Source organism: Chaetodon auriga, chromosome 8 (assembly GCF_051107435.1).
Source record: "Chaetodon auriga isolate fChaAug3 chromosome 8, fChaAug3.hap1, whole genome shotgun sequence".
Classification (NCBI taxonomy): domain Eukaryota; kingdom Metazoa; phylum Chordata; class Actinopteri; order Chaetodontiformes; family Chaetodontidae; genus Chaetodon; species Chaetodon auriga.
In genome coordinates this window covers 6,089,334-6,114,464 of record NC_135081.1, presented here as the reverse complement: position 1 = coordinate 6,114,464, position 25,131 = coordinate 6,089,334, and the positions used below count along the sequence as shown (strand labels likewise).

Sequence of the window (25,131 nt, the reverse complement as noted above, 5' to 3'; positions counted from 1 at the left end):
TATAAGCAGTTATTTAGTATGTAAAGCCTCTGCTATTAGACAATCATGGCAATTCCTTGGGGGGATATGAGGACAACTGTGACAGCTCATAAAATTCTGAACACTCAGCTGTAAGAATACCTATTTCTACACACTATGGTTGAAAATCTTGATCTATGATCTATAATTTTTCATACCTTTCTACAAAAGTGTGTTCATAGCGGAGCATTTAAAAATTATTTTCCTCTGAATTTGTCACAGGGTTTTGTAGAGGTAGTTGAACCCATGGAGTACATATTAGAACTATGAAGGCTTTAACAAATTCAGCTAATCTGCCTTTTAGAAGCCCTAATAACTGGAGTTGGAGATCTGGAGTAATCTGGGGGTGGCCCAGCCTGGCTTTGGTATGGCCTGGGTGTGTTTTCTTAAAGCAGGATGTTTGCTGGACATCATGCTGGTAGTCCTTATCACAGGGTCACTGCAGGGTTAACAGTCAACTGGTCAGTGGCCAAGGACCATTCTCACTAATCAGCCAATCAGTATCTGTATCTGCCGAGGTACTAATTCTACCTCTGGATTTTGGCAGCGGGATCAGGATGGGGTAGAGGTCATTCTGGCCACAATTCACCCACTTCAGGAAGTGATTTGAAACGGGTATAAACTAAGGCTTATCTTAATCTGTGTTTTATTGACACTGGCTGTCAAAGATAAGGTGTCTGTCTTGAGGGTAGCTGTTAGCTATTGTCTCACTTTACCATGGTTGTAGACAAGAACTCAAAGTTAGCCTGTTTACTCAACAAGGAGGCCACAGAAGTAAATAGGCCGGTCATAATTGGAAACTTGGGCGATTTGAATAACTGCTTGCTTCGCGCTGCTGAAAGGGGAACAGAACTTGGAATCTAGTCTCCCATAGGAAGCTGCAACGAATCAGCCTGTAGCTATATAGCCCAAATCTTCCATTTCACTGTGGGTGTTTTATTATGTCTACATCTGTACCTGGCAATCATACAATTTAACTTGATATACGACTCAGGTGTGTAATATGAATGTAATATTAATTATCATTTTGGTTTTGTCCAGAGTTTTGTCTCTGCTGTGGACCATCTGCACTGCAAAGTGGTTTGGTAGACCTTCACTTGCAGGACTTGAATGAGTCCTGCTTTGTGCATATACAGCATCTGCATGTGAGACAGCTGAGCCCAGCCATCATCCACTTCCTCATATATTAAAAAGGACTTCATCCACCAGGCTCACTATTAGCAGTATGTAAACGTTGAGGTTGCAGTACATTATGTGCCTGATTATGTGCCAGGAGCTTTGTTACTAGCTTGGTCACTGAAAAACACCACTTTGAGGTCAGTGAACTGAAGAATCTCTGTTTACTGTTGGCTGGCAAACATATTTGTGATGGTGAACTGCACAAACTACCCACAAATGTTTTAGCCAGACCCAGTGTATTCAAGACTCAGTAATGTGTATCCTCATTAAGTCACAGTGCAGTGCTCACTTCACCTCTGCCATGTAATCAATTTTGCCTAGAAAAACTGTTGCAGGAAAAAAAATACTTGGAGCTGTCTGTAGTTGTCTAATATACATTGAGCGCATGTACATGGATTTTCTTGATGATTCAGCATAAGAATATTTCTAACAGTGTCTTCCAGACTAAGACTGACTTGCTGACAGCAGTTTGTACAGTAAACAATGACGAGATGATTTTGCCAGGGCCTGTTAGAGTGCGTATTTGGGCTGCTGCAGGTCTGTTGAGATGAGAGAATGAAAGCGCTGGCTGTGTACGTCTGTGGTTTCTTTTCATAAGACTGTGTGAACTCAGTGAGAGCTGACTTTTTTTCTGTGGATCCTGTAAATGGTTTCATCTATACATTGCTGAATTTCCATGTCTGCTTCTTTTCCTCCCTTGTCTTCCCCTTCCCCTCTCTCCCTCCCACCATCTGTCACACACCCTCTTTCTTTCTTTCCAGGTGTTTGGGTTCCAGGCAGGCTTGACATGCCAGGACAGTACAGGGGGTTTCCTTCCTCTCATCCCCATCATCCCTTCCTTCAGCACTGCACTCTATGGGAAGCTAATCCAGATGCCCTCATGCTGGTGAGTTTCCATCAGTTCTAATATGGATGGAAATTTGAATGAGTACAATCTGTTTAAATCAGTAACTGTAATTTATTTTAAAGCTAAAGGCAGAAAAAAAAATAACACTGCAACCTCAATTGTTGCAGACATTTAATCTTTGTCCCTTTAAAATGATTGGAAATGAAATGTTGTCCAGTGAAGTGAGGGCCAATCCTCCATCATATTCATTTCACACTTCATAGCTTTGCTCTGTCTAAATTGATCTAGTATCTATTTTATTTGTACTTAACTTCAGATTGTCTCTTGAAGCACAACACAAATGACTGAAGTAGTCTTTCTGCATGTGCTGGTCTCATGCTGACACAACAGAAAGCATTACTTTGATCTTCCGGAGGAAATTGTGTTTGTGTTTGGTACAAGTAAAAACATCCTATCCCCCTTGAGCTCCGGAGGCATCTTAAGACGGCCTCCAAAAATGGTTTCACTCTACATTATAAATGTCGAGTATCTTACAAGTCTGGTGTGCGGAAAATCACTACAGACTGAGCACTGGACTACTGACTGGACCTATTCTGTATGATCTAGGTGTGGTGTTGTACAATTGAACATTGAACAAGTAATTACTGGCAGCACAAGGTGATTACCATCAACACATTCCTACAAATAGTCACTGCTTATGTAATGTCATTGTGTAATGGCTAAAGGGATCGCCCATCAACTCAGTCAAGATGCAACCACAATGTGGGGCACAAACATACATGGATTTTTTTTTTTTTTTTTTTTTTTTTTGTGGTTTGGGAAAGGTTTGGGTGTGCACCACCTATGTGTATATGTCTGGACTGTTTATATGCGTACTTGGCTGGCTGTATGCAGTGTGTGTGTGCATGTATGTGTATGTGTGCTGTCAGGCCGGTGTATTGTGCTTTATGAAGAGGACTGCAGCCTTTTGTGGGTAGTGCATCAGAGCGTATTTAAAGTGATGGATGAGCCACTTCTTCAGCGGTCAGTGGGGAAAAGAGAAAAACAGAGTCATCGAGTAACAACTGCAGCAATTTCTCAGATGGTTTGATGCATAAGGAGAGGAAAATAACACAACGCAGAGATGAAAAAACATAGTGCTATATCCCTGTCCTTATACCAGACAGAGAATGACTCATTGGGGATGTCCCTTAGAGAGGTGAAGAGAGGTTAGGAGTTGAAGAGAGGACAAGAAGGGAAAAGAGAGGAGTAAGCTTTTGGAGGTGGAACAGTTGGACAAATGGAGGATTTGAGAGAGATGGACAAGAGATAAATCTGGGGTTTTTCTGTGTCGAAGCTCTCAAAACACAAAGAGAATGGAAGAGAAGAAGGAGAAATGGAAAAGGACAGGAATTACACTAATACGCACCCCAGTGTGGAGACTGTAGAGAGCCAGTTGTGGACAGAATGGAGAGAGAGAGGAGACAAAAGAGGAAGAGAATAGACAAGGAGGTGGAAGATGAGTAGAGAGGAAGAGGTGATGATGGAGTAAAAGTGTAATGGGACAGTTTTGTGGGATTGCAAGGAGGACGGATGGGACAAAGGAGGAGAGGGAGAAAAAAAGAAAACGAATTGTAGAGGATGAATGGTCTCACCGTAAGTTTACAGTGTGGATCTGTGTGTGGTGTTTACATCATGGCTTGGCTTTACTTTTTTTCTTTGAAAATGTTCCAATGAACATTCTTCCTGCACCCTTTCTGGTATGTATGTAAAATGAATGAATGAATGAGGTCATGACCTGTCTTCCATTTGCCCTCAGTTCACTGAAACGACTTTGTATCACATCTGTTTGATAGAGCAACAAATATATGAATCTTTCAACTTTTGATATATAGAGATGTGTTGGAAACATAATTCACTCCATCACTACATGTTCAGTAATCATCATCTGGAAAACCCTTGATGCAAGCACACACGCACACACGCACACACACACCCTGTGCCCTCTCTCACACCTTGCAGTCAAAGTGCCTATTAAAGCAGGAAACCTGTGCGAGAGCACTAGCTTGGGAATCGATTTCCCCCCATTAGTTTAGATTTAAACATGTCAAAGAGCTGCAGATGGTTTTGACTTTTCCTGACTTCTTCTCCAGGCAAACATTGCATCTACTGTACAGTGGTTAGCTGGCCACATAGGGAACCACAAGGCCTTCATTCATTGTGGTGTTTGAGTGTGTCTGTAGACAGAACCTGATTCCCTGTGCTCTCTGCTCCCAATAAGAGACTGCTAGCTGCTTGTTTGATCTCCAGCCCCCACCCCCACGTCTTTTTCTGTCCTGCCTGCCTCAAATAGTGGATTCAGATGTCAAACGGATGTTATTTTCCTTTCTGACAATCACTAGATGTTTCTCATCTCCAGAGAGCCTTCCAGACCAGTGCCCTCCTGTGGCTTTTCTTTCAGCCTGGACCAGCCCTTAGAAATAACACTGACAGCCTCTCACCGAGTCTCCATGACACGTTAAGACAGTGCTCTGTTATTCTTTGTTGTAGGCAGACCTTTGATGGGATACAGTATGTACATGTCCAGTAACAGTATGCACCAGGAGTCCTTATCTTGGTGTTTTTTGAATAGATGTTAGACTACGTGATGACATTGCAGTCATACCTCAAAATGGGTGAACACATAATAGCCAAGATAATTCTACTGCGCTTAACAGGATTATTTCCACTCAATCTAATTTTCATCTTTCCTCAAAGTATTTCCGATACTTCGACAGGTTAGAGGCACTTCTGACATTTTGCTTCAATGTCAGTCTTTTCCTGCAGATGATACTGGGACAGGGTGTATTGTGCAGGGTTGTGACTTCTGAACCTGCCATTTCAGGTTTGAAGTGACTCATATTTGACCCTCTCTGTCTAAGTGGGAGGTAGGGCTGTCTTACTTCCTAACCTGTGTGTTGTTGGAGTCAAAATCTAATTAACACAACCTGACAGTTTGCTCCTGAAAGAATGATGATGAGCAGGTTTGACAGAGAAGTAGTGAAAGTGGTTAGAAGAAATAGAAAGAAACACAGGGAGCTCAGTGACAACCAGCAATGGTAATAAGTGAATAGTAAGAAATGTATTTGTTTCCTATTGTGCTGATGTCCTCTGCTGAGGTTAGCTGTCACAGTTTAGCTTATTGGATGAAAAAATAGAAAAGTCCCTGCATGGACATTGAATTGGAAGGCTGAGAGCACATTTTAACTTTAGTTGACTTTATTCTTCTCAGTGTGTTTGAGCACTGGCTGACAGACAAGCAGTCAGACAGACGGTTCTTCTCCTGAAGGTGAAAGCTGAGTGACACACTGGGGGGAGCCAAAAGATGCACTTCACCAGGTGGTAGCATTTAATTTGACTGTATTGATGTTTGTTTTGGGACTGCTTCTCAGCGCTGATGTAACTCCAAAAACAGCCCTTTCCAAGATGTTCTGTTCTCTGAGCAGACACTGAGCAGAGCTGTGCGAGCTTTTGAAGTTTCATGGAAATATGAACGAAAGTGGAAGCATGAGACCATAGCGAAGGTGCGGAAGAGAGACAGTGAGAGAGTGCGCTTAGAAAAAGAACAGTTTCTACTTTCTTTGTCAGTCTGTCGTTTTGTTACGCAGATTGTTGGATCAGCTTTTCCATTACCAATATGAAAGATAGCTTTAGATCTGTCTCCCTGTGGACTCCATTAAAAGTAAATGATGACTGACGGGAGAGAAGGGTAGCTTGGAGTAGTGACGTACAGAAGGTGATGTCATATGCACACATTTGCATCCCTTGCCTGTTTTCTCCATCTCTCTCACATGCACGCACACGCACGCGCACACAAACATGTTTGTCATTGTGCAGCCAGCTCATGCTTAACCAAGCGCATATGACTGCCAGGTGATCATGGGGGATTTGGAGAGGCACTGGGCGTCTGTGAAGACCCAGCACCTCTCCTGAGGAGTTGGCACACAGTGCATACTGTAGCTCATGTTTCCTTCAGTCTAACCACAAAGGCTCCGGCTTCTCACAGTGGGCAGCATGGGGCTTTCACTGGGGAAAGTACACTGCCTTGACATCTTCTCCCTGCCAGCCGTGGATTTTACTGGGCATTTCGTATTGTATGTGAGACCTTGGATGTATCCAATTAGACTGACATTTCTTTTTTTCCCCTCTTTTTAAGCAACAAGAATTTTTAAGAAAAGGTAGTTGCTCCAGAGTAATTGCAGACTCTGACCTTGTGGTTCCTCATATTGCATTTTTTGAAGAAATGAAAAGATCTCCCAGCAGGCGAGCAGTCAAACCAATATACTAACAGTCCTCTGACAACAATCTCTTCTTTTTAATCACTTGAAAGTGAGTAATCTATTTTTAGGTTGGAGTAACTGATGGAACCTTCTCTGCCAACATTTTTGAAAATGCCCTTGTAAGGGCACCTCAGCTCAGTTGTAACGTTTTAACCTCCTGGCCTTCGTTTCAATTACCTCAAATGATGTAATGCAACCCATGTTGGTTCTGTGTGGAGATGAGGAAATAAACTTTAGAGGGTGGAAACTGCACAACTATCTGAAATGGGCCATTTCGTTGCTCTGACTATAATGAAGTTGATTCTCTGGACTGGCACCCGTTGACATTGTGTCCAGGCATCACTATGGCTAATATATAACTGAAAATGAGTGTTAGCTGTTGTTAAACAGTAAGCTGAGGCTCTCTTGATCAGTGTCACTGGTTCTTAGGCTGGACTATGGAGGTAGATTCTGACAGAAGGTGCCAATTAAGGCACCGAGATAAGGTTTCTTCAAAAATAGCACCACTACCTCTGATCACCTGAAGAACTACAACTTAAAGGGGCTTTTACCAATTTTGAAATGTACTGAAGTGTTGTAGCTACAGCATAATGTAAAGAAATTAGTCCACAGTCAGCATTTAGTGCTAAAGACTTTTGCTTCCTTCTATTTTCCAGTTTGTGCACAAAAATATCTGTAGCCTCTATGGGATGAAACAAGGCTAAGAGGAGTGCAAGAGGAATAGTTGAGATATAAGCATAGTCAGCAGGAAACATCGTCCGGACACTATGGATAACTATACCACATTTGATGGCAATCCATCCAATTCATGTATATTTTTGAACCATTGGACAGTCACATTCGGAATGAATGTCTTGCTGAATATAAATGCTAAGTAAAACACTGTAACAGATCCTGGCAAGTAACAATGGGTACTACACTGTTCTATCAAATTACAGATTTTGTAATTGCTTAATATACTATTCTATAAAATCATTTAACAATTTTAATTAGTTACCACTGTCATCAAATTATTGACACTGATTTGTGAAGACCAAATAGAATGCCATGCAAAGAAAAACTAGCTCTAAATTATTTGGAATAAAACAAAAAATAATATGAATAAACCACAAAAGAAAATGTTGGTCACTGACACACAAAACTGAAATAGTATTTGCTGAAATTCAAAAAGAACACGTTGCGGTGGAGCTGGGGTAGTAAACACAGATTGCTACTGAAAAATATTGAAGTCAGAGTCTTCCCTCTTAATATGCCACCATGTACGAAGCGAGCAGTCATTTGGTCAGCAAAAAAGCCCAAATCCTCTGAAATGAACTTTCACTCCCAGTGAATTAAAGTGCAGCTGTGGGGCATCAGGCTGTACTTATCCCTAATGAAAGGCAATGTATGGGGCCGCCAACTTCACAGGGACTCTACAGAGACTCTCAATTGGTCTGGCTGTTAAACCTGTTATCCCAGATAAAATCTGTGCCTGCAAAAAAACAGAAAAAGAAAGAACAGAGAGGGAGGGAGGTAGCAGTAGGGAGGGGATGTTAGAAGTGCCACCTGCATCGATCTCCCCAAAAACTCACTCTCTCACTCAGACACATGAACACAGATGTACACACACACTTTCGCTCACACCATATAATATTCCTTATGCAGGGCCACCTGACGGCAGCAGCATATGGAGGCAGGCCAAGGCCGGGGCCCACCAACCAACCAACAAACCAGCAGCAGCCTAGTGTGGCTCGTCACATTGCAGGTCGTAATTCAGCCCCATGCCAGCTTTTATGTGGCGTTTTTAGCAGCCCCTATTCCTCGCTCAGCTATTTCTGAGGGGATCGTTTTTTCAAACATGTGGCATTACAGGTGCATGTTATATAGCCACGGAAAGCTGACTTGCCTTGCGAACGTTTCTGAATAGAGAAGAATGTTGGCGCTCCCTTGATATCTAATTATTGATCTAACTCTATTATGTTGTCAATGGCAAGTTCAGTTTTTAGCACTACCTCTTAGGATTTTTTATGTGAAGTTGAGAAGTCCATTACTATGTCTGGACCAGTAGTCTAGACTCTAGATTAGCTCATGTTGTGATTTATGAAGGCTGCTTGAGGCATCTGAGGCATGAAGCTTCTGGTGTGATTGTAATGCCTCATTACTCCTGTTCATAGTTAGTCATAGCAAGCTGCTCCTGGTCTATGTCTCCAAGCACAGCCAAGAACAGGAGGACAAATGCTTTCTGTGTCCTTCACTGGTGAGCCATAGAGATCCAAGTCAAATTTAGCAAATATACATGAACAGCATTCACTGGTGAGAACATTGACTGTGGCTGTTACATTTGTCTACAAGCCATTTTGGCAGGCAATACCATTAACAAGTGGAATTGGAATAATCATTTTGGCCGATGAAAACTGATTTGGGAGTGGCTGTTAGATGGAAAAGTCCATTTCTGTGCACTGAGTATACATTTATATGACTTATGACAGAGATCTTGTGAATGATGTCACACACGCCGCTTCTGCGTCAACCGTCGTGCCCCTCAACCAAACTTTGATTAGTGTTGATTTTGTAATGAAGTAATCGTTTGTATTGCTCATCAAGGTCTTAACTGAGAGGTCCGTGCAGGCAGGGTTAAAGTTACTGAGAGCTGTTATGGTGAAGGATAATTGAATGACCTTAAATCAATGTGTGGTTGCTGTGGTCATGCTCTGCTTTGAGTTGTGGTTCGGAGGCCGTAAGAGAAGCAGGCAATTCATTTAGTCGAACACGGCAACGCATGAACTCGGCCCTTCCCTGTTCTTGAGGAAACATGGGAATGTTTTGAGAAAGACGGGATGTAGGCACACACTGCAACAAGTAGGCTTTATGTATTAACAGGTGTGTATTAAAACCCTGGAATGGCATATGATGTAATATTGTTCCACTTTTCACTCTGAAGCACAGGAGTGCAAAGGATTGTGAGCTGTAAGGTAAAACATCATATTTCGTGTGGCACAGTCTATAAAGTATTTTGGCCAGCTTTGTGCTCAGGATTTTTTTTTTCTCTTCTACATCTGGTGTCAGACAGTTTTATTTGGTTTTATGGCTGACAGAGATCAATGGACGTATTGAGGAGCCTTGTACGAAGGAAATGGCATCAGCGAATGGGAGGCCTGTGCTCTCACTGATTGACGTGTCACTTTTGATGGAAGCTTCTCTGCCTCAGCGTTCAGAGTCGCTGCGACAGAAACCGTAGTCACTCTGCTGTGGAAGCTGTTTACTTACCCTCATGATTACAAGTGTCATTTGGTAGCTTAAATCAACATGGGTTTTAACTCGGCCCTAAAGTGTATATTGAAGGCTGTAATGTTTTCAAGAGGCAATATTCTTGCAGTCCAAGAATATCTGTTGACTTTTAACTATACCATGATTTGGATGTATAGGCTAGAGCTAAGATAGTGAATTCAGGAGCAGCTGTAGATGTTTTCAGCTGACTGAAAGACTCTATTAATGCCTGAATTAGTCATCTGAGGAACTGAAGCTTGAGGGAGGGAAAACAGTGGGAAATAGGGAAGGGTAGATGGATTATCAGCTCTGAGTGGATTATCATCTACTGTGGTGTGCATTCCACTGTCCTCTCCTCCCCACGAGGCCTCAGTCTTACTCCATCGCTTCCCAGAAACAAGCCCATCCATTTTTGACTGCTTAAAGAAAAATCTGCAGTTTGTAATCAGTTACAAGAATCACTGGTGTCACCATAATCAAAAGAATAGTTAAAGAATTTAACTGGCAACCTTGTGTGCTCTTCTGTTGACCGCCTGGGTGAAGGTCAAAGGCCTTGAGAGAATAATCCTGAGGACAACTACTCTGGATCAAAATAAAGGGCAGCCGATGCTTCCGTTGACTGCTGCTTTTGTTGTTATGGCAACGGGATGGACGAAAGTCTGCTGCAAAATCAGAAAGTATAAATATGATATTAGGCCTGTAGTCTCTGGACAGAGGCCTCCTTTCTCTGTGTGTCCTTATAAGGAACCGCATGTCCTCCACAGCTGGACATGCTGGACAGAGGCAGGAAGCTACATGCACACACAGACACACGGGTACACACACACACACACACACACACACACACACACACACACACACACACACACACACACACACACACAGGCCTCTTGATGTGTTTTCCTTTAACGCCTGATGAACCACGTCATTGCCATTTTCTCGCCTTGCGGTCTGCAGCTGTCTGCACAACTTGATTAAAACATTTCTTTTAGTAATCCCTGTGTAATGAAGCCCTCTCCTGAGAAGGATCTCAGTGTGTGCGTGTTCATGTATGTGTGTGTGTGTGAAGTTGTGCACATATGTGTGTGTTTTGGGGCAGGGGTGCTCCAGATGGGAGGAAGGGGAGGGCCGTGTGTATGTGTGCGTGAGTGAGTGAGTGAGTGAGTGAGTGAGAGAGAGAGAGAGAGAGAGAGAGAGAGAGAGAGAGAGAGAGAGGTGTTTCTTTTTATGAAGAGTTTGGGCTGTTCAGGGCCGATGATTGAGAAATGCACACATGGAACACCTTTGACCCAGGGGAACCACAAAACTCCTAGCTGTGGCCACAAATACAGTCCCTGCCTACTCCGAACTCAAACCCAGATCCAGCACAGAGCCTTTGAAGAGGTTGCTTAGGTTCGAGAATGGGTGCCATTACTGATTGTGGCTGAGAGATTAAATAAAATTGTAATCACTTAATTTCACCAGCAGAATCACTGTGAGAGATCAACACAAGACTAGATTTACATGAAGAAAACACAGTGAGGAAGACACAGTGGGGAGTGAAGATGATATAATACCTGAAGGTAAAATCAAATGATTCGTGTAATATGAGTCTGATGTCAGTATAATGGCTGCCAGTTATTGTGATGCTGTTAAATTCTTAACTGTGGATTGATTTTTCTAAATATTCTCACTGATATGAAGTGGTCATGTGTAATCTCACTGTGTCCTGGAAGGATTGTTTTAAGACAACTTAAACTGAACCTGGACAATGCTCTCTATAGATAACTTATCCTCTTTATCCAGGGGCTTATTATTATTATTATTCACTGGGATTTATTTTACATCTTGTGTTAAGCATTTTATGTATTCTATTTTCCTCTTAATTTGTTGTCTTTTTTACTATTTTTACCATGTGGGTGTTATTTTCCATCTTATTTTCCGTTAATTCTGGCCATCTATAGGTGTGTTTATGTTAATTGTGTGCCTGTGTCACATTAAGCCCTCTGTGCATGTCATTTCTTCTTGTGATGAACTTTGTCATGCATTTATTATAGGAAAGATGAACAAATAATGTCTATTGTTATTATTACTACATTATTACCTGCTTAAGTGGCACTTTCAGACTTAAGACAGATTCAAAAGACAATGGGGACAAGTCATAATGGTAACTGTGAGTCTTTTATGGCTGCTGCTGAAAACAGCATTTGCTAAATTCTCAATATCAGAGGATCAAACCAGGATCCCACCAAACCAATGACGTCGACCGTATATAGTCAATGAAAGATGTTACTTGAAAGAACAAGATGAGAAATGGTGAAGAAAGACATATAATATTTATTTATTTATTGCTTGGCTTTGCTGTAGTAGTATTTCTATGGTAGTATTTTTTTTTTTTTTTCTGATTTTTCAAATGCCAGATATTTAACCCATTTGACATCCATGTGGTAAAATGACAGCTTTTCCCATCCCCCAAGTTGACCACAGTTTTCCCATCCCCCCAAGTTGGCCACTTAGGTGTTATTGTTCAGTGTGAAGTGCTTGCATGATTTATAATGTTCATTTGGAGGCTTTGTGAGACACTGTAGTGTGTCTTTTGTAGATAAAAGAGGGGACTTGAGAGCAGCCCATAACTCACTCTGGTTATTTTCAAGAGGGGTCAGTGACCTTGGCTCGGAGAGATGGGGAATTCTGCAATACTTCAAATCAATCTGCACTACAAAGAAAAAAAGGTGCAGGCTGTCAGTCTTCCCTTCCCTCCATTTTCAGTCTGATTCCCTCCCAGAGAAGCTCTAAAACCTTGAAAACAATAGCAGCAGAGGATTTTGTTAACTGTTTGAGTTGGGTAATGTTTGTGTTGGTTAATTAAGGTAGGGTGCGACAGTGAATGATTTGTAGAAACTTCAGATAACTTATCGTTTGTCCCAAGACGGTGGCTATCAGTTGTATCTATCAGACAAATATGTCAGCCCATAATGGATTACATTGGGGTTGCTGTGGACTCAGATAAGTTTAAGTCAAGAGAAAGTAGCACATTGTGGGGCCGTCAAAAGTGATTGACTATCTTGTTGACTTTTTGTTTGGTTTACTGCCTTGCATCTTTTCTGCGTTATCTTTTTGAGTACTTCCAGCGACTTTTAACTTTTAACAGTTTATTGGAGTATCATGTTCCAGTTCTGTGGAATTTCCCATTTAGCTCCCATTACAAACAGAATCCACCTGTGTCAGAGAATGTGTGTTTATGTGAGCGTGCCTCCCTCATTCTCTGTGGTCCATTGACACATCAGACACCTTGCTCCGCATCCCCCCCCCCCCAGCCCCCACAGCTGGCTGTTTCACTGTATTTTGGAAAGAGTGAGGAAACTGATTTTTGGTACTGTACAGGATATGAGTAATAACAAAAATGAACATTCTGGAAAGTGTGCGCAGGTTCCAAGCTTGTATTCTGGGACACTGTGTAAACCATTAGGACCAGCTGCTCTTGGCGATATTCCTTCAATCACGGCAAGATGCTGATCTTAAAAAAAGAATTTGCTGACCACATTTGGCCGTGCAGTTCAGGCGTATTAGTGTGCTTTACGATGGCTTTCTCTCTAGCGTCCTCTGTCAGAACATGCACTAATTCCAACATATTCAGATTTCAACACATTACTGGTCATCTACATTAAAGCAGCACACTCGCCTAATTGTACATACACACAGACACATACCCAACAGCCGTCTTTAATTAGGCTACATTTATTTTTGTCTGTAAAAGTACAAAGCAACAACCTACCAGTTCAGTATTCTTGAGTTTGTACTGGAGCTTTTACAAATGGCTTTTTTAATGAGACTTTCCACGTTAGGTATTATTTTACCTGGAGAAAAACATATGACCTTCATGTTTGTGTTCTCTGCCCTCTCTTGCCTGTACTTGCTTTTCCCCCCTAATTCTTGTTTGTGTTTTCTGCACTGTTTGATTCTATTTTTCTTTGCTTTCTTTTTATCACTTCTCCCTTCTTCTCAGTTTGCCGTACATGCATCCTTTCACTATTAGGTGCTTAGCGTAGTTTACATGCACACATGCATGCAAGACCAATCTTGTCAGGCTTTAGTATTGGCAGGCAGTTTTATAATTTTTCCAGTTACAGGTTGTTAGAGCAGCAGGGACCATGTCAGCTGTGGCCTCATTACTGCTGCCGATCGTGCTTTGGCTGACGAACGTACTGTTATTGGTTTGTACGTGTGCGTGTCCAGGTGTACATACACATGTGCTTCTGTGACAGCATATGTGTTAGCATGTAGGTGTTTGTGCATATTGGCCAACATTCATTTGTTTGTGTCTGTGCAGGTATGTGAATTTCTGCGGTTGTGTGTCTGAATGTGTCTGTGTGCATGTATGTGCTTGTGTGTGGCCTCTGTGAGGCAGCAATCACAGCCTGTTAGCTAGAGCCCCAGCTGTATTTGTCTAAATATAGTTGTGACCACAGTCAGACCAGACCAGGAAGCTGATTAGCCTGAGAACCAATGGTCTGAATGGATCTCAGCTATTATGATGTGAAAAGGGCGTGGTACAGACACAGGGTTACCCAGAGGCTATTTAAATGGAAGCTTAGGCTTAGGTAGGGATACCTTACGCTCATGATGGCACCGTCATCACTAGATGGCTCCGAGCCATGTTTGGAGCTAACAAAAAATATTTTGTGAGGGTCCTCTGTGAAGTCAGCTCACTGTTAGATTTCACTCATTCACTTTAATGACTAAAAATAATTTGCTGTCTCTGCTTCATGTCTGCATTTGAGCATGAACACAGAGGAAACAGTCTAGGCAAAGAGCACCACAGCTGGTATGGTACTCATGACTCTGACTCACACCCCCTGCACAACACCATGCCCTGTTTTGCCTGATTTTGACAGGGACACTGGACAGAAAGACTTTGTGCCAGCCAGCCAGCCAGTTACCCAGCCAAGCAGTCAGCAGGTCCGCCAGCTTGCCTGTCCTAGCCCGGGTCTAGTTCTTCGTCACTCAGTCACAGCACCAACAGGGGACAGGTCGGGAAATGAGGCCTAATGTTGTTGAAATACACCAGAGGAAAGCATATTTCATTGGCTGAAATTGAAACACCTAATTTTTCATAGCTCCTGACTAATTTTGATTTCCTTTTAACATATTCCTGGTGGCCTCTGTGTTTTAATAAAAAAGTTATTGACTTAAAGGACTACTGTGAGGTCAGAGACAGCCTATTCAATGAGGCACTGAAGTTCAAGCCAAGGACCTGATTTGTTAAATTATGAGTCAGGATCCAAAATGGGTTGTGGGCCCACTTCTGGTGGGTCTCCACATTATAAGACTAGAAGTATGCTTTAATGAGCTTTGCTCCCCAGGCTAGACTCAGTTTCAAATATGGATTCTGCACTAAAGCAGTAAATAGCATTTTGTGAGTTGTCCCATGCATTTGTGTTTCAAGTCTGAGATATGTTGTAGTGTAGCCATTTGTTACTGTTGATGCTGCAGGTATTAATACTGCTATTTTTACCTCAGAGACACTTTTGTTTCCTTTAAGGCCTGTGGTAACAGTGAAAGAGCTGCCTGCCAGAAAGCTGTTTACCATGTTGCAGCAAGAAACACTGCCTGTGCCAGCTACTTAATGAAATCCGATGAGTGTCTGGCTGTCCTCACATCCAGCATTCCCAAAACACCCTAATGAGAGTTTCTGCTTCTCATTTAGCTCCAAGATCCAAGTTGCTGTTTGCAAAGAATTGGGCATAATATAATAAAAACAGGTGCATAATTAAAGTTTTAGACGACCACATGCACATGACAGCTCCCCTGAAACGCTATAAACACTCGAATACGCCAACGAACTTTCATCCCTTGCCAGTCCTCCCATTGAAGTGGCTTTGCAGGCACATTTGCTCTGCATGTGGGGACATTGTTGTTGCTGGGTCCCCTTCACTTTCTTTTGTTCCGCAGCAATATCGAGCTATGTGTACACACACACACACACACACACACACACACACACACACACACAGCACATGAAAACACACATGAAAATCGGCTTGATTGATGTCTTGCTGTATAGCATGCAACAGTAGTGATTTCGAAGGGTAGAGGAGCATGGCATTGCGTGGTTCGTCTTGGTGCCAAATGCACCATATGTTGCCAGGGAATTCAGAATGTATATGTGTGCTGTCAAGGTAAACTCATTGACCCTGTCAGGTTTGGAGTTTCGCTCTTTCACTGCCTTTGTTTTTCCTGTGCTCTTACATCTCTCTTTATCGAACTCTCTTTCTCTTCGCTTTCGGTCTCATAGTAGGTCCCCCCTGAGACAGCAGGCGGTTAAGAACTCTGGGCCTGCCTGTGTGCAGCTAACAGCTCATGTCACCCTGCTGAACCACCCAGGAGCAGAATAAAGGGAAAGATAAAGAGACACAGAGAGAGGGAGAGGGAGGGAAGCAGAGGAGTTAAACGATTGCAGAGCTGCTGAGCGGAGGGAGAGACCTCGTGACATATCCCACACTCTGAACTGGGACCAGACCAAAATGGATGTGTGATTAAATGAACTGTGATGCTCGTTCCTGACACGCCGCAGCCATCCCTGGAATTAGTCGCGGTTCTATTTTCACCGAAAGTGCCGCTCAGAGGGAAGCGCCTCTTTGCTTCCATTACAATACGTAGTCAAGCGAGCATATGTGCGCACACACACACACACACACACACCCTCCTCAAAAAGTAAATGTGTATCTAGGCAGGGGGCACTGGAAGTCCTGAAAAACCTAACTGAAGAACCTCATAGAACAGAAGAGAGGAAAACAGAAGTGGAACCAAACAGACTTGTTTTGAAGTGTTTAGTTCAGGCTCCCTGGGTGTTTTTCCAGTGAACGGAGGTTCCAGGGGACTAAGAGGGATGGATGGAGGGATGAGAGAGAGAGAGAGAGATGTGAAGAGGAGATCAGTAGTCGTGATGATAAGTGCTGCATCAGTCTCAGCAGTGTGTTAAATGCCACACCTTGGTTGGTCTGTGTGTGTGTATGTCTGTTGGGGAATCCCTTCTCCTGCTGTCGCTGATGTCATGGATGGATGATTCACAGCCTGGATAGAACAAGAGTTCAGAAACCTGATTCAGGGATTTGAAGGGCAATGTATGTGTGTCAGGACGGTTGTGTGGTATGGGAGATGTGCATTTAAATGTGTTAGGCTTTGACTGAGCGATTACAGAGTGAATAGTGTGGCAAATACTACAAAGGAGGAATTGAAGAACTGGTGAAAAAAAGTGAGTTTGTGAAGTATGTGTGTGTATGTGTGTGTGTGTGTGTCAGATGATAAATGAGTGCATGGCCCACTGAGGCTCTGATGGACAGGGGCCTGGAGGACTCCATCCGACTGTGCTGTTACCTCATTCTCCTGAACGCTCAACTCATCAGCTTGTCATACACACACACACTCATGCTCACACTCACACAGACTCTCTCCCTCCACACTCTTGGAGACAGATGAAATGTTAAATGAGTAAAGATTCTTTTCAGGGTCAGGTTTCTGGGCTGTACATCTCTTCACATAAATCATCATCACAGTTTTGACGGAGGGGAGAGAAGGGTCGGCGGCAAGGAGGCAAACTACGCCTACCTGCCAAGTAACTAAGGAAAGCTTGGCTTCCACTTGGTACTTCTTCAACTTGCTGTTGGAATGTAGTTCTACCTATTTGGCCACTCATGCTATCAATGAGCTGTTTTATATTGCGATGTGATATTGATGGATTCGTTGAAGTCGTGAGCCATTTGTTTCCACCGGTGTCTATTTCATTAAGTGTATATTGGCGCTTAAGTGCAACTCTCCAAGCTTTCATTTATTATTGTCACTGTGTCCTCACTCTCTCTCTCTCTGTCTCTTTTTCTCCCCATGTACTTTACTCTGTCTAACCCTGTCTTCCTTTGTCTCATGTCCCTCTCTTGCAGGAGCAAAAGATCTTCGGTCCCCACCACAGAGTGTATTTTTGAGCTTCCCCACTTCACTGTACAGGCCACAAGAGCCCAGACAGTTCTGCTCCAAGCGATCTGTCAGAGCTGGACCCACAGCGTAGCCAGCGGAGCCCCATTGACGCTCAGCGAAAGTCTGCTCAATGAGGTGTACAAAGCTCCAGGTAAACAGCACATTCTACAACAGACCAACTTTAATGAGCTTGCCTGTTCGTTCTCAGCAAATCTTTTGTACACAGTAGTCCATGCCTGATACCTTACCAGGGTAATGATGTACGTCTTTTTCTGCTGATCTCTGAGCAGCGACAGCAGAGCGTTCGGAATCTCTTTGACTCTTTCACTTTCCCAATATCTTCACAGCATTCACATTCACTTGTATATGAATTGTCTTTCTATTTTTCGCGTGTGTGAGTGTGAGTGTGAGAGTGAAATGACCCTTGACGATTGGTTTTCGCGTTTCCATCCAACAGACCAGGTATGTGAAGATAAGGGGGAAGGTTTATCGTAGAGGAGCACAGGCTCTTTATCCAGTGCATGTGTTTGTAATTGCTTAGCATGGCAATAGGTTCTTCGTGTTTTTTCCGCTGTTTTCATAAAGCAGTTGTTATTGTAGGGTAGCAATTGTAATTCTGCAATGGCAACTCAGTCACTTGGCAAAATGAAAAAGTACCCACACAGAAGATTAATGCGTCCTTAAGCGGCTCACTCTGTATTTCAACCATGAAGAGTCATAGAACAAAGAGTGAACTACATCACTGTGCTCATCTGGTCTCTTTTAGACTATTGTATTAGATGTTAATGCATTCATCATTGTAGTTGATTTATTGAAATCTCCTTTTTCCCATAAAGTGCCTTTCCTGTCCTTTGTTTGTTTAGTTCTCCATAAAATAAAGCTTGTTTCTCAGTACCAGTAAATTGTCAAGAGAGATATATGGAACTGGCAGAAGCTTAAAGTGATTTGACTTTCTTATGAAAAATTTTACAGTTATTTCTCAGGGCTCAGCACACCATGCGCCAGACTATCATTTGCCCAAAACAAGTCAACCTGATAGTAGCTAGTGAGCCATGGGCAAATAAGCTACAGACCTTATACCAGGGGTGCAAGCACATATCCAAAGCTCTCCCAATATACACGTTCACACGAGACACTTTGGCATAAATGTCAACTTGTCTTGTGCCCAGTGTGGGGTACGGGACCTGCAGCCAAGGGCAAATTAACTCTGAAACAGTTTTATGCTTCATGTCGCCTAGGATGCCTTAATGGTCAAATAATAAATTTTGCCCCTTGTTAAAGAAAGGGAGGGGAGCCTGAATTCAATAAAACAGTAGCGTTTCTCATGACGGTAGCATCTGGACAGTCCTCTGGAGGGCCAGGGATTTTCCAACTCATTAGGATCATGTTGTTTGGTATGCCGTCAACATTCTCCCTCGGCCAACCCAGCCAAGCTACCTTTTTCACCGTTGTGTAGCCGCCAAAATTTATGAAACTGGTCTCCCGTGGAGTGAAGTCAAATATTCCTCTCCCCTCACTCTGCCTTTCTCTTGGAACAGCCCTTGAATAGCAACATGGAGAAACATTTGCACATCTGGTCCGTGTGCTGGCAGGTTAGAAAAAGAGCAGTGGGGAAAAGAGTTTGGGTTTAGAAGGGAAGAGAGTGAAGGGGAATAGGTGATGTGTTGTGTAAGTATATGTTTTGTGGGGGAAAAACTCAGCAATAATTCCTATGATATAACCAGAGATGTCTAGTACTGTATCTGCTTTTAAAATTGTGGTGACACTCATGATCCTTAAGGAAGATGTTAGCTGTCCCAATCCCTCTCAATCTTTAGTGTGACAGCTTAAGTGCGGAGGAGAGATGGAAAATGAGGAGATGCAAGAAGAGGAGTGAAGTTAGCAGAGCAGACTGTTCTGGACTGTTTGCTGTAGTGCAATTTCCTGCACGCCCAGTGCAACCTTGCTGAGTCATTTTGGTGGTTGTGTCCACACTGTAACACCATGATGAGACCTTGCCGGCTGTTCTGTGCTGGCTTCTTGCCTTCCCACTCACTCCTCTGCTCCGCTTCCCTCAGAGTTGTCTCTGTATCGAAGGCAAGTCCAGCGTGTTTTCTCCCTGATGCTCACTGAAGGCAGTTCTCTGGAGACAAGTATGAGCACTGTACAGTTAAACTGCAGGGTGCCACTTATTTGGACCTTTGTGCAGTAAAAGTGTTCCCAATCTAAGCAGTGGCTGCTTTTCTCTGCTCGTGTGATTTGCTGGCCGGCTGACTGACTTAAACTGTTTGTGGTAAAAGTAGTAGTCTGTTATAACGCTCACAAAATTCAGATGCTGTATCCAGATTTAAGTCTTGTGTTCATTCGTTTGTTCTTGTGTCACCAAGCAGCAGCTGTCAGGTCATTGCGAGGACGGAACTCAGACACATCAAGCACACACACACACACACATGCTGAGGCCAAACACTGAACATGGCAAACAAAAACTGTTCACTTTGAACGTGCTTTTTTTCATTCCTTCAGGAATTTCTCCTCCCTTTTATCCTTTTGATGTTACAGGGTTTTTCAATAGTGGAAGGTGTTTCATATCGAGCTCTAGCTGATAACACAGATGGTCAGTGTCCTTCGCGGGGGAGCCATTTGGGTATGAGATTTCATTCCCTGTCCAAAGGAAATTCCACAATTCAGCAAGGGGGAAAACTCAACAAAGCATCAGTTTTAATCTCAAGGTACTGACAGACTGTAAAATGTTCTTCAAAATAATTGGTGGACTCAGATTAAACCAGCAGTCAGAGACTTAAAATCATTGAAGCTGACTGGAACACAGCCGCTAGGACTCGTAAGACTTCAAATTATGGTGCTGCTCGCTGGCAGCTACAGCAGCAGCCCAGCAAGCAACACATGCAGCGTAGCTTGGTCTGCAAGCCCGGAGACAATGAAGTGAAATCAGAAAACAAACCGTAAAATCTCATTTTCGTTGAGAATCAGACGTTGTCAGTCACTGCTTTGTTGCACAATGGCTTGGTTTGTCACACAACTGTGTCGAGGACAGCGTCGATTTGCGGCGCTGCTGTAGTGAGCTGGAGCGAGTTCCTCTGGTGACAGACAGCGTTCTCCTCTTGCATTCCAGCAGAGCTCACACTCGTCTTATATTTTATTGGTGAGTTCTGCAGCAAACAGTATGTCATGCTTTATGTGTGTGTTTTTGTGCACACATTACTGCGTGCATTCTTCCAGTGTGTGCCCTCGTACCCTGAGCCTCGTCAGCTGCCCAGAGGGTAACAACAGCTCTGTGTTTTTTGCAGCTCTGTCCTGCTTTATTTCCTCTTTCATTGGCTCCATTTTTGCCTGAACAAAACCTGCTCTCTGTTTCCTCCTCGCTTTTCTTGCTGTCTTTTTTCTTAACCTCTCACTTTGTGTGTGGCTTTTTTACTTTTACTGTTGTCCATTCTTTCCTTTTTTCTGTGCAATTCTAATGCCAAATGTATTTCCTCTCCTTTCTGTCATTTCCATTCCTCATTCTTATCTCGTTTTGTTGCTGAATTCATTGACTTACGGCATCTCATTTTTCTTCCTCTGATCCTGTGTTTTTTCCTTTTTCTCCTCCTCCCCTGTGATTGTCAGCAGCCAGCCTGTCTTACACGTTCTCTTTGTTTATACTTCCAGGACGCTTTCGTGGTTTGCAGTAGCAGCCATAGTAGTAGTAGAGAGGAGCCAGTAATTCCTGCCCACCACTGCTTCTAGCCACTGCTAACCTCAGATTCAGCGACACACTGACCACAGTGACCTCCCACACACTACTTGAGTCTGCATGCATTTGTGTGTGAGTGCGCAGTGTGTTTTGCAGTATGGTGAGTGTATGTGTAATTTGGGACCAGGGAAAGTGTAATCTCAGTGCACAGATTCCTTTTCTCAGTGCTCACTCTTCAGTGCATTTTCTCAGCAGATACTTGAACATTGTCTGGCTGACAATTCAGATGCATTTGCATCTGTGTGGTTTCTATCATACATTATCCTGGAATCTTGGAGAAATCACGCCACGCTTCCAAAAACCTGCCAAACTATGCATACTCTGTGTGCCTTTGGTAATGACATTTGAAAACGAAAGCAGCTGTTCAACAAGCAGTATGTACGAAATGATACAAGAGAGCTGTAGAGGGTTACCTATTATTGAAAGGAATGACTGAACGAATGGCTGGTCGACAGTCATAGCTCTTACTTTGTGCTTTATGTTTTCTTTGTGAGTTACCTGCTGCAGTTTAATCTCCCCGAGTGTTTAAACAAATGCTGACAGTCAAATTTTAAAAAGGTGTCATGGATCTTAGTGACTTAAGTTTCTGTGATCCTGTGATCTTTAGTCTGTGCTTTGCCAAGCGCACACACAGTCTGTATGTGTTCTCATTGTATTCCTCATGTTTTTCCTGCTGTTGATAGCTTTATTGGATTTTGATTCATGCACTTACGTCCCCAATGGACCCAAGTCTTTCAATTTCAACGGATATATTTATAGCTCCGTACACAGTGATGAGTCACAGAGAGCTCTTAAACCTGCAGATGGTACAACTCTGGCTCCAGGCCGCTGTCCATGTATTGTAAATAATGCCCATATTATTGCCATGTGATTGTGGGAATAAGACTGTATTTGTGTTTGTGTGTTTATGTGTGTGCATGTGCATTCGTCTTCTTGCGTGCATGCTTTTTCTGTTTCTGCTCTCTGTCTCGCTTATCGAACAGAAATTAGAAGTCTTTGTCGCGCTCTTGCATCCGTGACATGGCAGTAAACCATCCAGATGACACAAAGAGAGACCAGGATGCTCCAGACTTAAAGAAACTTTAGACAGCTCATTATAAAAGATGGATGATTGTGCCTGTCCATTCCTTTTAAACACAGCCAGTGCTAGAAATGCTTCATAGCTTATTTTTTCCTGCTTCTATTACTTGCATGAAAGCGAGTTGTGGATGAGAAATGTTTGATTTATTGAATTTAGGTAACTGACATCCACTGCAAGGACAACATGATGAACTGAAATGGTCTTCAGGAAAACAGATACTGGTTTCTTATCAGAGTGACAGCTACAGTAAGAATAAGTGAATCGGTAATTTTCCCCTCATTTGAGCCAGGCTCAGCTGTTGACTGGCCTCAGATTTTTTTTCATATTAATAGGCTTCTACTGAGCATTTCCCTCCATAAATTAACCATTCTGGGACCAGTGCAGGATCTCCAACCAAGCTGGTATAAGGAAGTGGAGCAGTGCTGTTAACTTTCTACAATCTAAAGTCCTGCCCTTCAGAGCAGAAAGGCTTGTGCATAAATTTCCTTGCGCCTGCTTCTCTGTTTTAGTGTCTTACGAAATGCCGCGTTGTGAAAGACAAAAGATCAAGGTTATTTAAATCAGCATAAAATTGGCATTTCCACCAGTGATGGATTCAGCTTTAATGCAGCTACCACAGCTGGTTTTCCAGCCACAGAGCTCTGTGGTGGTCTGGACTAGGACAAGAGGGGGGGTCTGGTAGAAGTTGGTTGGTGGTGGTCACCAGACGTGCTCGAGATGATTGGTGGGTGATAAACGAGCTGTGACATAACTTTAGCGTGACAGATATAGGGGGGAAAGAACAGAGGAAGAGGAAGAGAGAGAGTGAACGATATAATGAGCAGAATGAAAAATGAAAGGGAGAAAGAAAATAGAGGTTGAAGGGAAAAGTGACAGAAAGAAGGAAATAAAGAGATTGAGAGTGTGGGGTGGACCTCAGTGCCCAGAAACACAACTGGCCATTGGTTCTCTTTATTAAACCCAGCTTTTGCACCTAATTGAGTGTCAGGTTAGACACGCACACACACACACACACACACACACACACACAAAGAGATGTGAATATGCACAGATCCATGCCCACCTCCATCATTAGCAAATCCTATATGTACTCCTGAACTCACAGCATACGATCCCATTTAAGGCAAATGACTGCAAGAATGTTTGGATACAGCGAGCCCATGCTCTCACTGCATAGCGACTAGAAGCATGTTGATAATAATAGCCCAGGACTTATGCTCTCACTCATAACAGTATCATTATTAAAACAAGTCTTTTGTTTTTACAAGTTCCCCCTGCACATACAATGAGGGATGGGGTGGTTGGTAGAAAAACAGAGAAAACAGTGTAAAAAAAAAAAAAAAAAAGACAATTCAAGGTTATGTCAGGGAGACTTATCTATACTTTTCTTCACGCTGATACTTCCCATTGCTTGGAAACAAATGCAATCTCTTAGAAGACCATGTCAACAACAGTTTTTACGCATTTTTGCACTGCATGAAAAAGGCTGCTCCTGTCATGGCCAGCAGTTCACATCCCTGTGATCTAACTGCCTTTAGGAGCATGGGTCTGACGCAAATCCCCCTGTGACGCTGCGGCATAATAAGTGTCGGTAATAGCTCTGTGTTATTGGAGGGGAAAAAGTGTCTATTTTCATATCACTCTGTCACCTCTGTAAAGTAATCCCTGGTATGCCGTGCATTTAATGTTGTCTGGTCCGAGAACTTACCCGTCTATCTTCTCTCCCTCCCTTTCACCCTCCTTGCTGTTTCCCTCTCATTGGCCCATAATGCAGCTGTTGGTAGCTTAGTCTGAACAGGGGAGGTTACTCTCCGCTCAGTTTTCCACCGTTTTCCTGTGCAGATTTTGGCTGACACGGCCTTCTTACTCACAACCTTAATGTCTCCCATTTATTAATCAAGACAAACCAGAGGAACATGTAGCTTTGCCCTGTCATATAATGAGCCCATACACTTAGCTCATGGAGATTATTTCGATAGTCCGTTTGCATTGTTCCACAATGAAAGTGAAAGAAGGAAGGGCATAAGCCTTTTTTCATGGCCTGTGGTTGTCACAAATGTCAGTAAGGAGATGGGAAGTTTAATGAAAACCCTGAGATGTCTGTTTCAGCATGGCCTGGCCCCTCCATCAAGTATCCATACTTCTTTGAAGAGGTAACTTATTGGTTTGAGAGAAATTTCTGCCTGTCTACTTGTCTGCTTCACGGATTGACATCAGGGCAGGAAGAAAGCAGGAGGGAAAGGAAAGAAAGAAAGAGAGCTTTTTCATCCATACGCAACCTTATTTCTGACATTAAAAACACGTTGTGTCAGCATCAGAGAAGCGATAAATAAATCTTGGATGGAACTTGAGACGGCTCTTGTCAATGAAAACTTCAATGAGCTACAGACGGCCCTCGCTCCACTCCTGGCAGATTGTGATGGTGTTTTAAGTCAATCCAGACTCAGGCCTTCCTCTTTTCTTTTGTCTTCCTGCTGCTCTCTGCTCTCTTCGTCTGTCGCTTACTTCACTCCAGAGCTAATGAGAGAAGCCAGTGGAGTCGATGCAAAACAGAAGTTTGTTGTATTGTCCCACAATTGGACATCAGATTACATGGATATTTATTTGTTTAATGGGATGATAGAAAGATAAAGTGCCTGAGGTCTGCTCCCCCGTCAAACAAGATCTCAAGCTGACTTGAGACTTTCACCAGTCATTGGTTTATGCACGCACGCACGCACGCGCACACACGCGCACACACACACACACACACACACCCACTCTCTCCCCCTTGTGGTTGGTG

At 43.0% G+C, this 25,131-nt stretch overlaps 1 protein-coding gene across 5 annotated transcripts in view; it reads left to right on the top strand.

Annotated features, from left to right (window-relative positions):
- vps13b (vacuolar protein sorting 13 homolog B) overlaps positions 1 to 25,131 on the top strand; it is a 319,766-nt gene that overhangs the window by 55,361 nt on the left and 239,274 nt on the right. For all 5 annotated transcript variants that reach the window (XM_076736852.1, XM_076736857.1, XM_076736853.1 and 2 more), the window contains 2 exons: positions 1,959 to 2,083; positions 17,505 to 17,689. In XM_076736852.1, the coding sequence (XP_076592967.1) occupies positions 1,959 to 2,083; positions 17,505 to 17,689 (310 nt within the window). The remainder of the gene's footprint in view (positions 1 to 1,958; positions 2,084 to 17,504; positions 17,690 to 25,131) is intronic.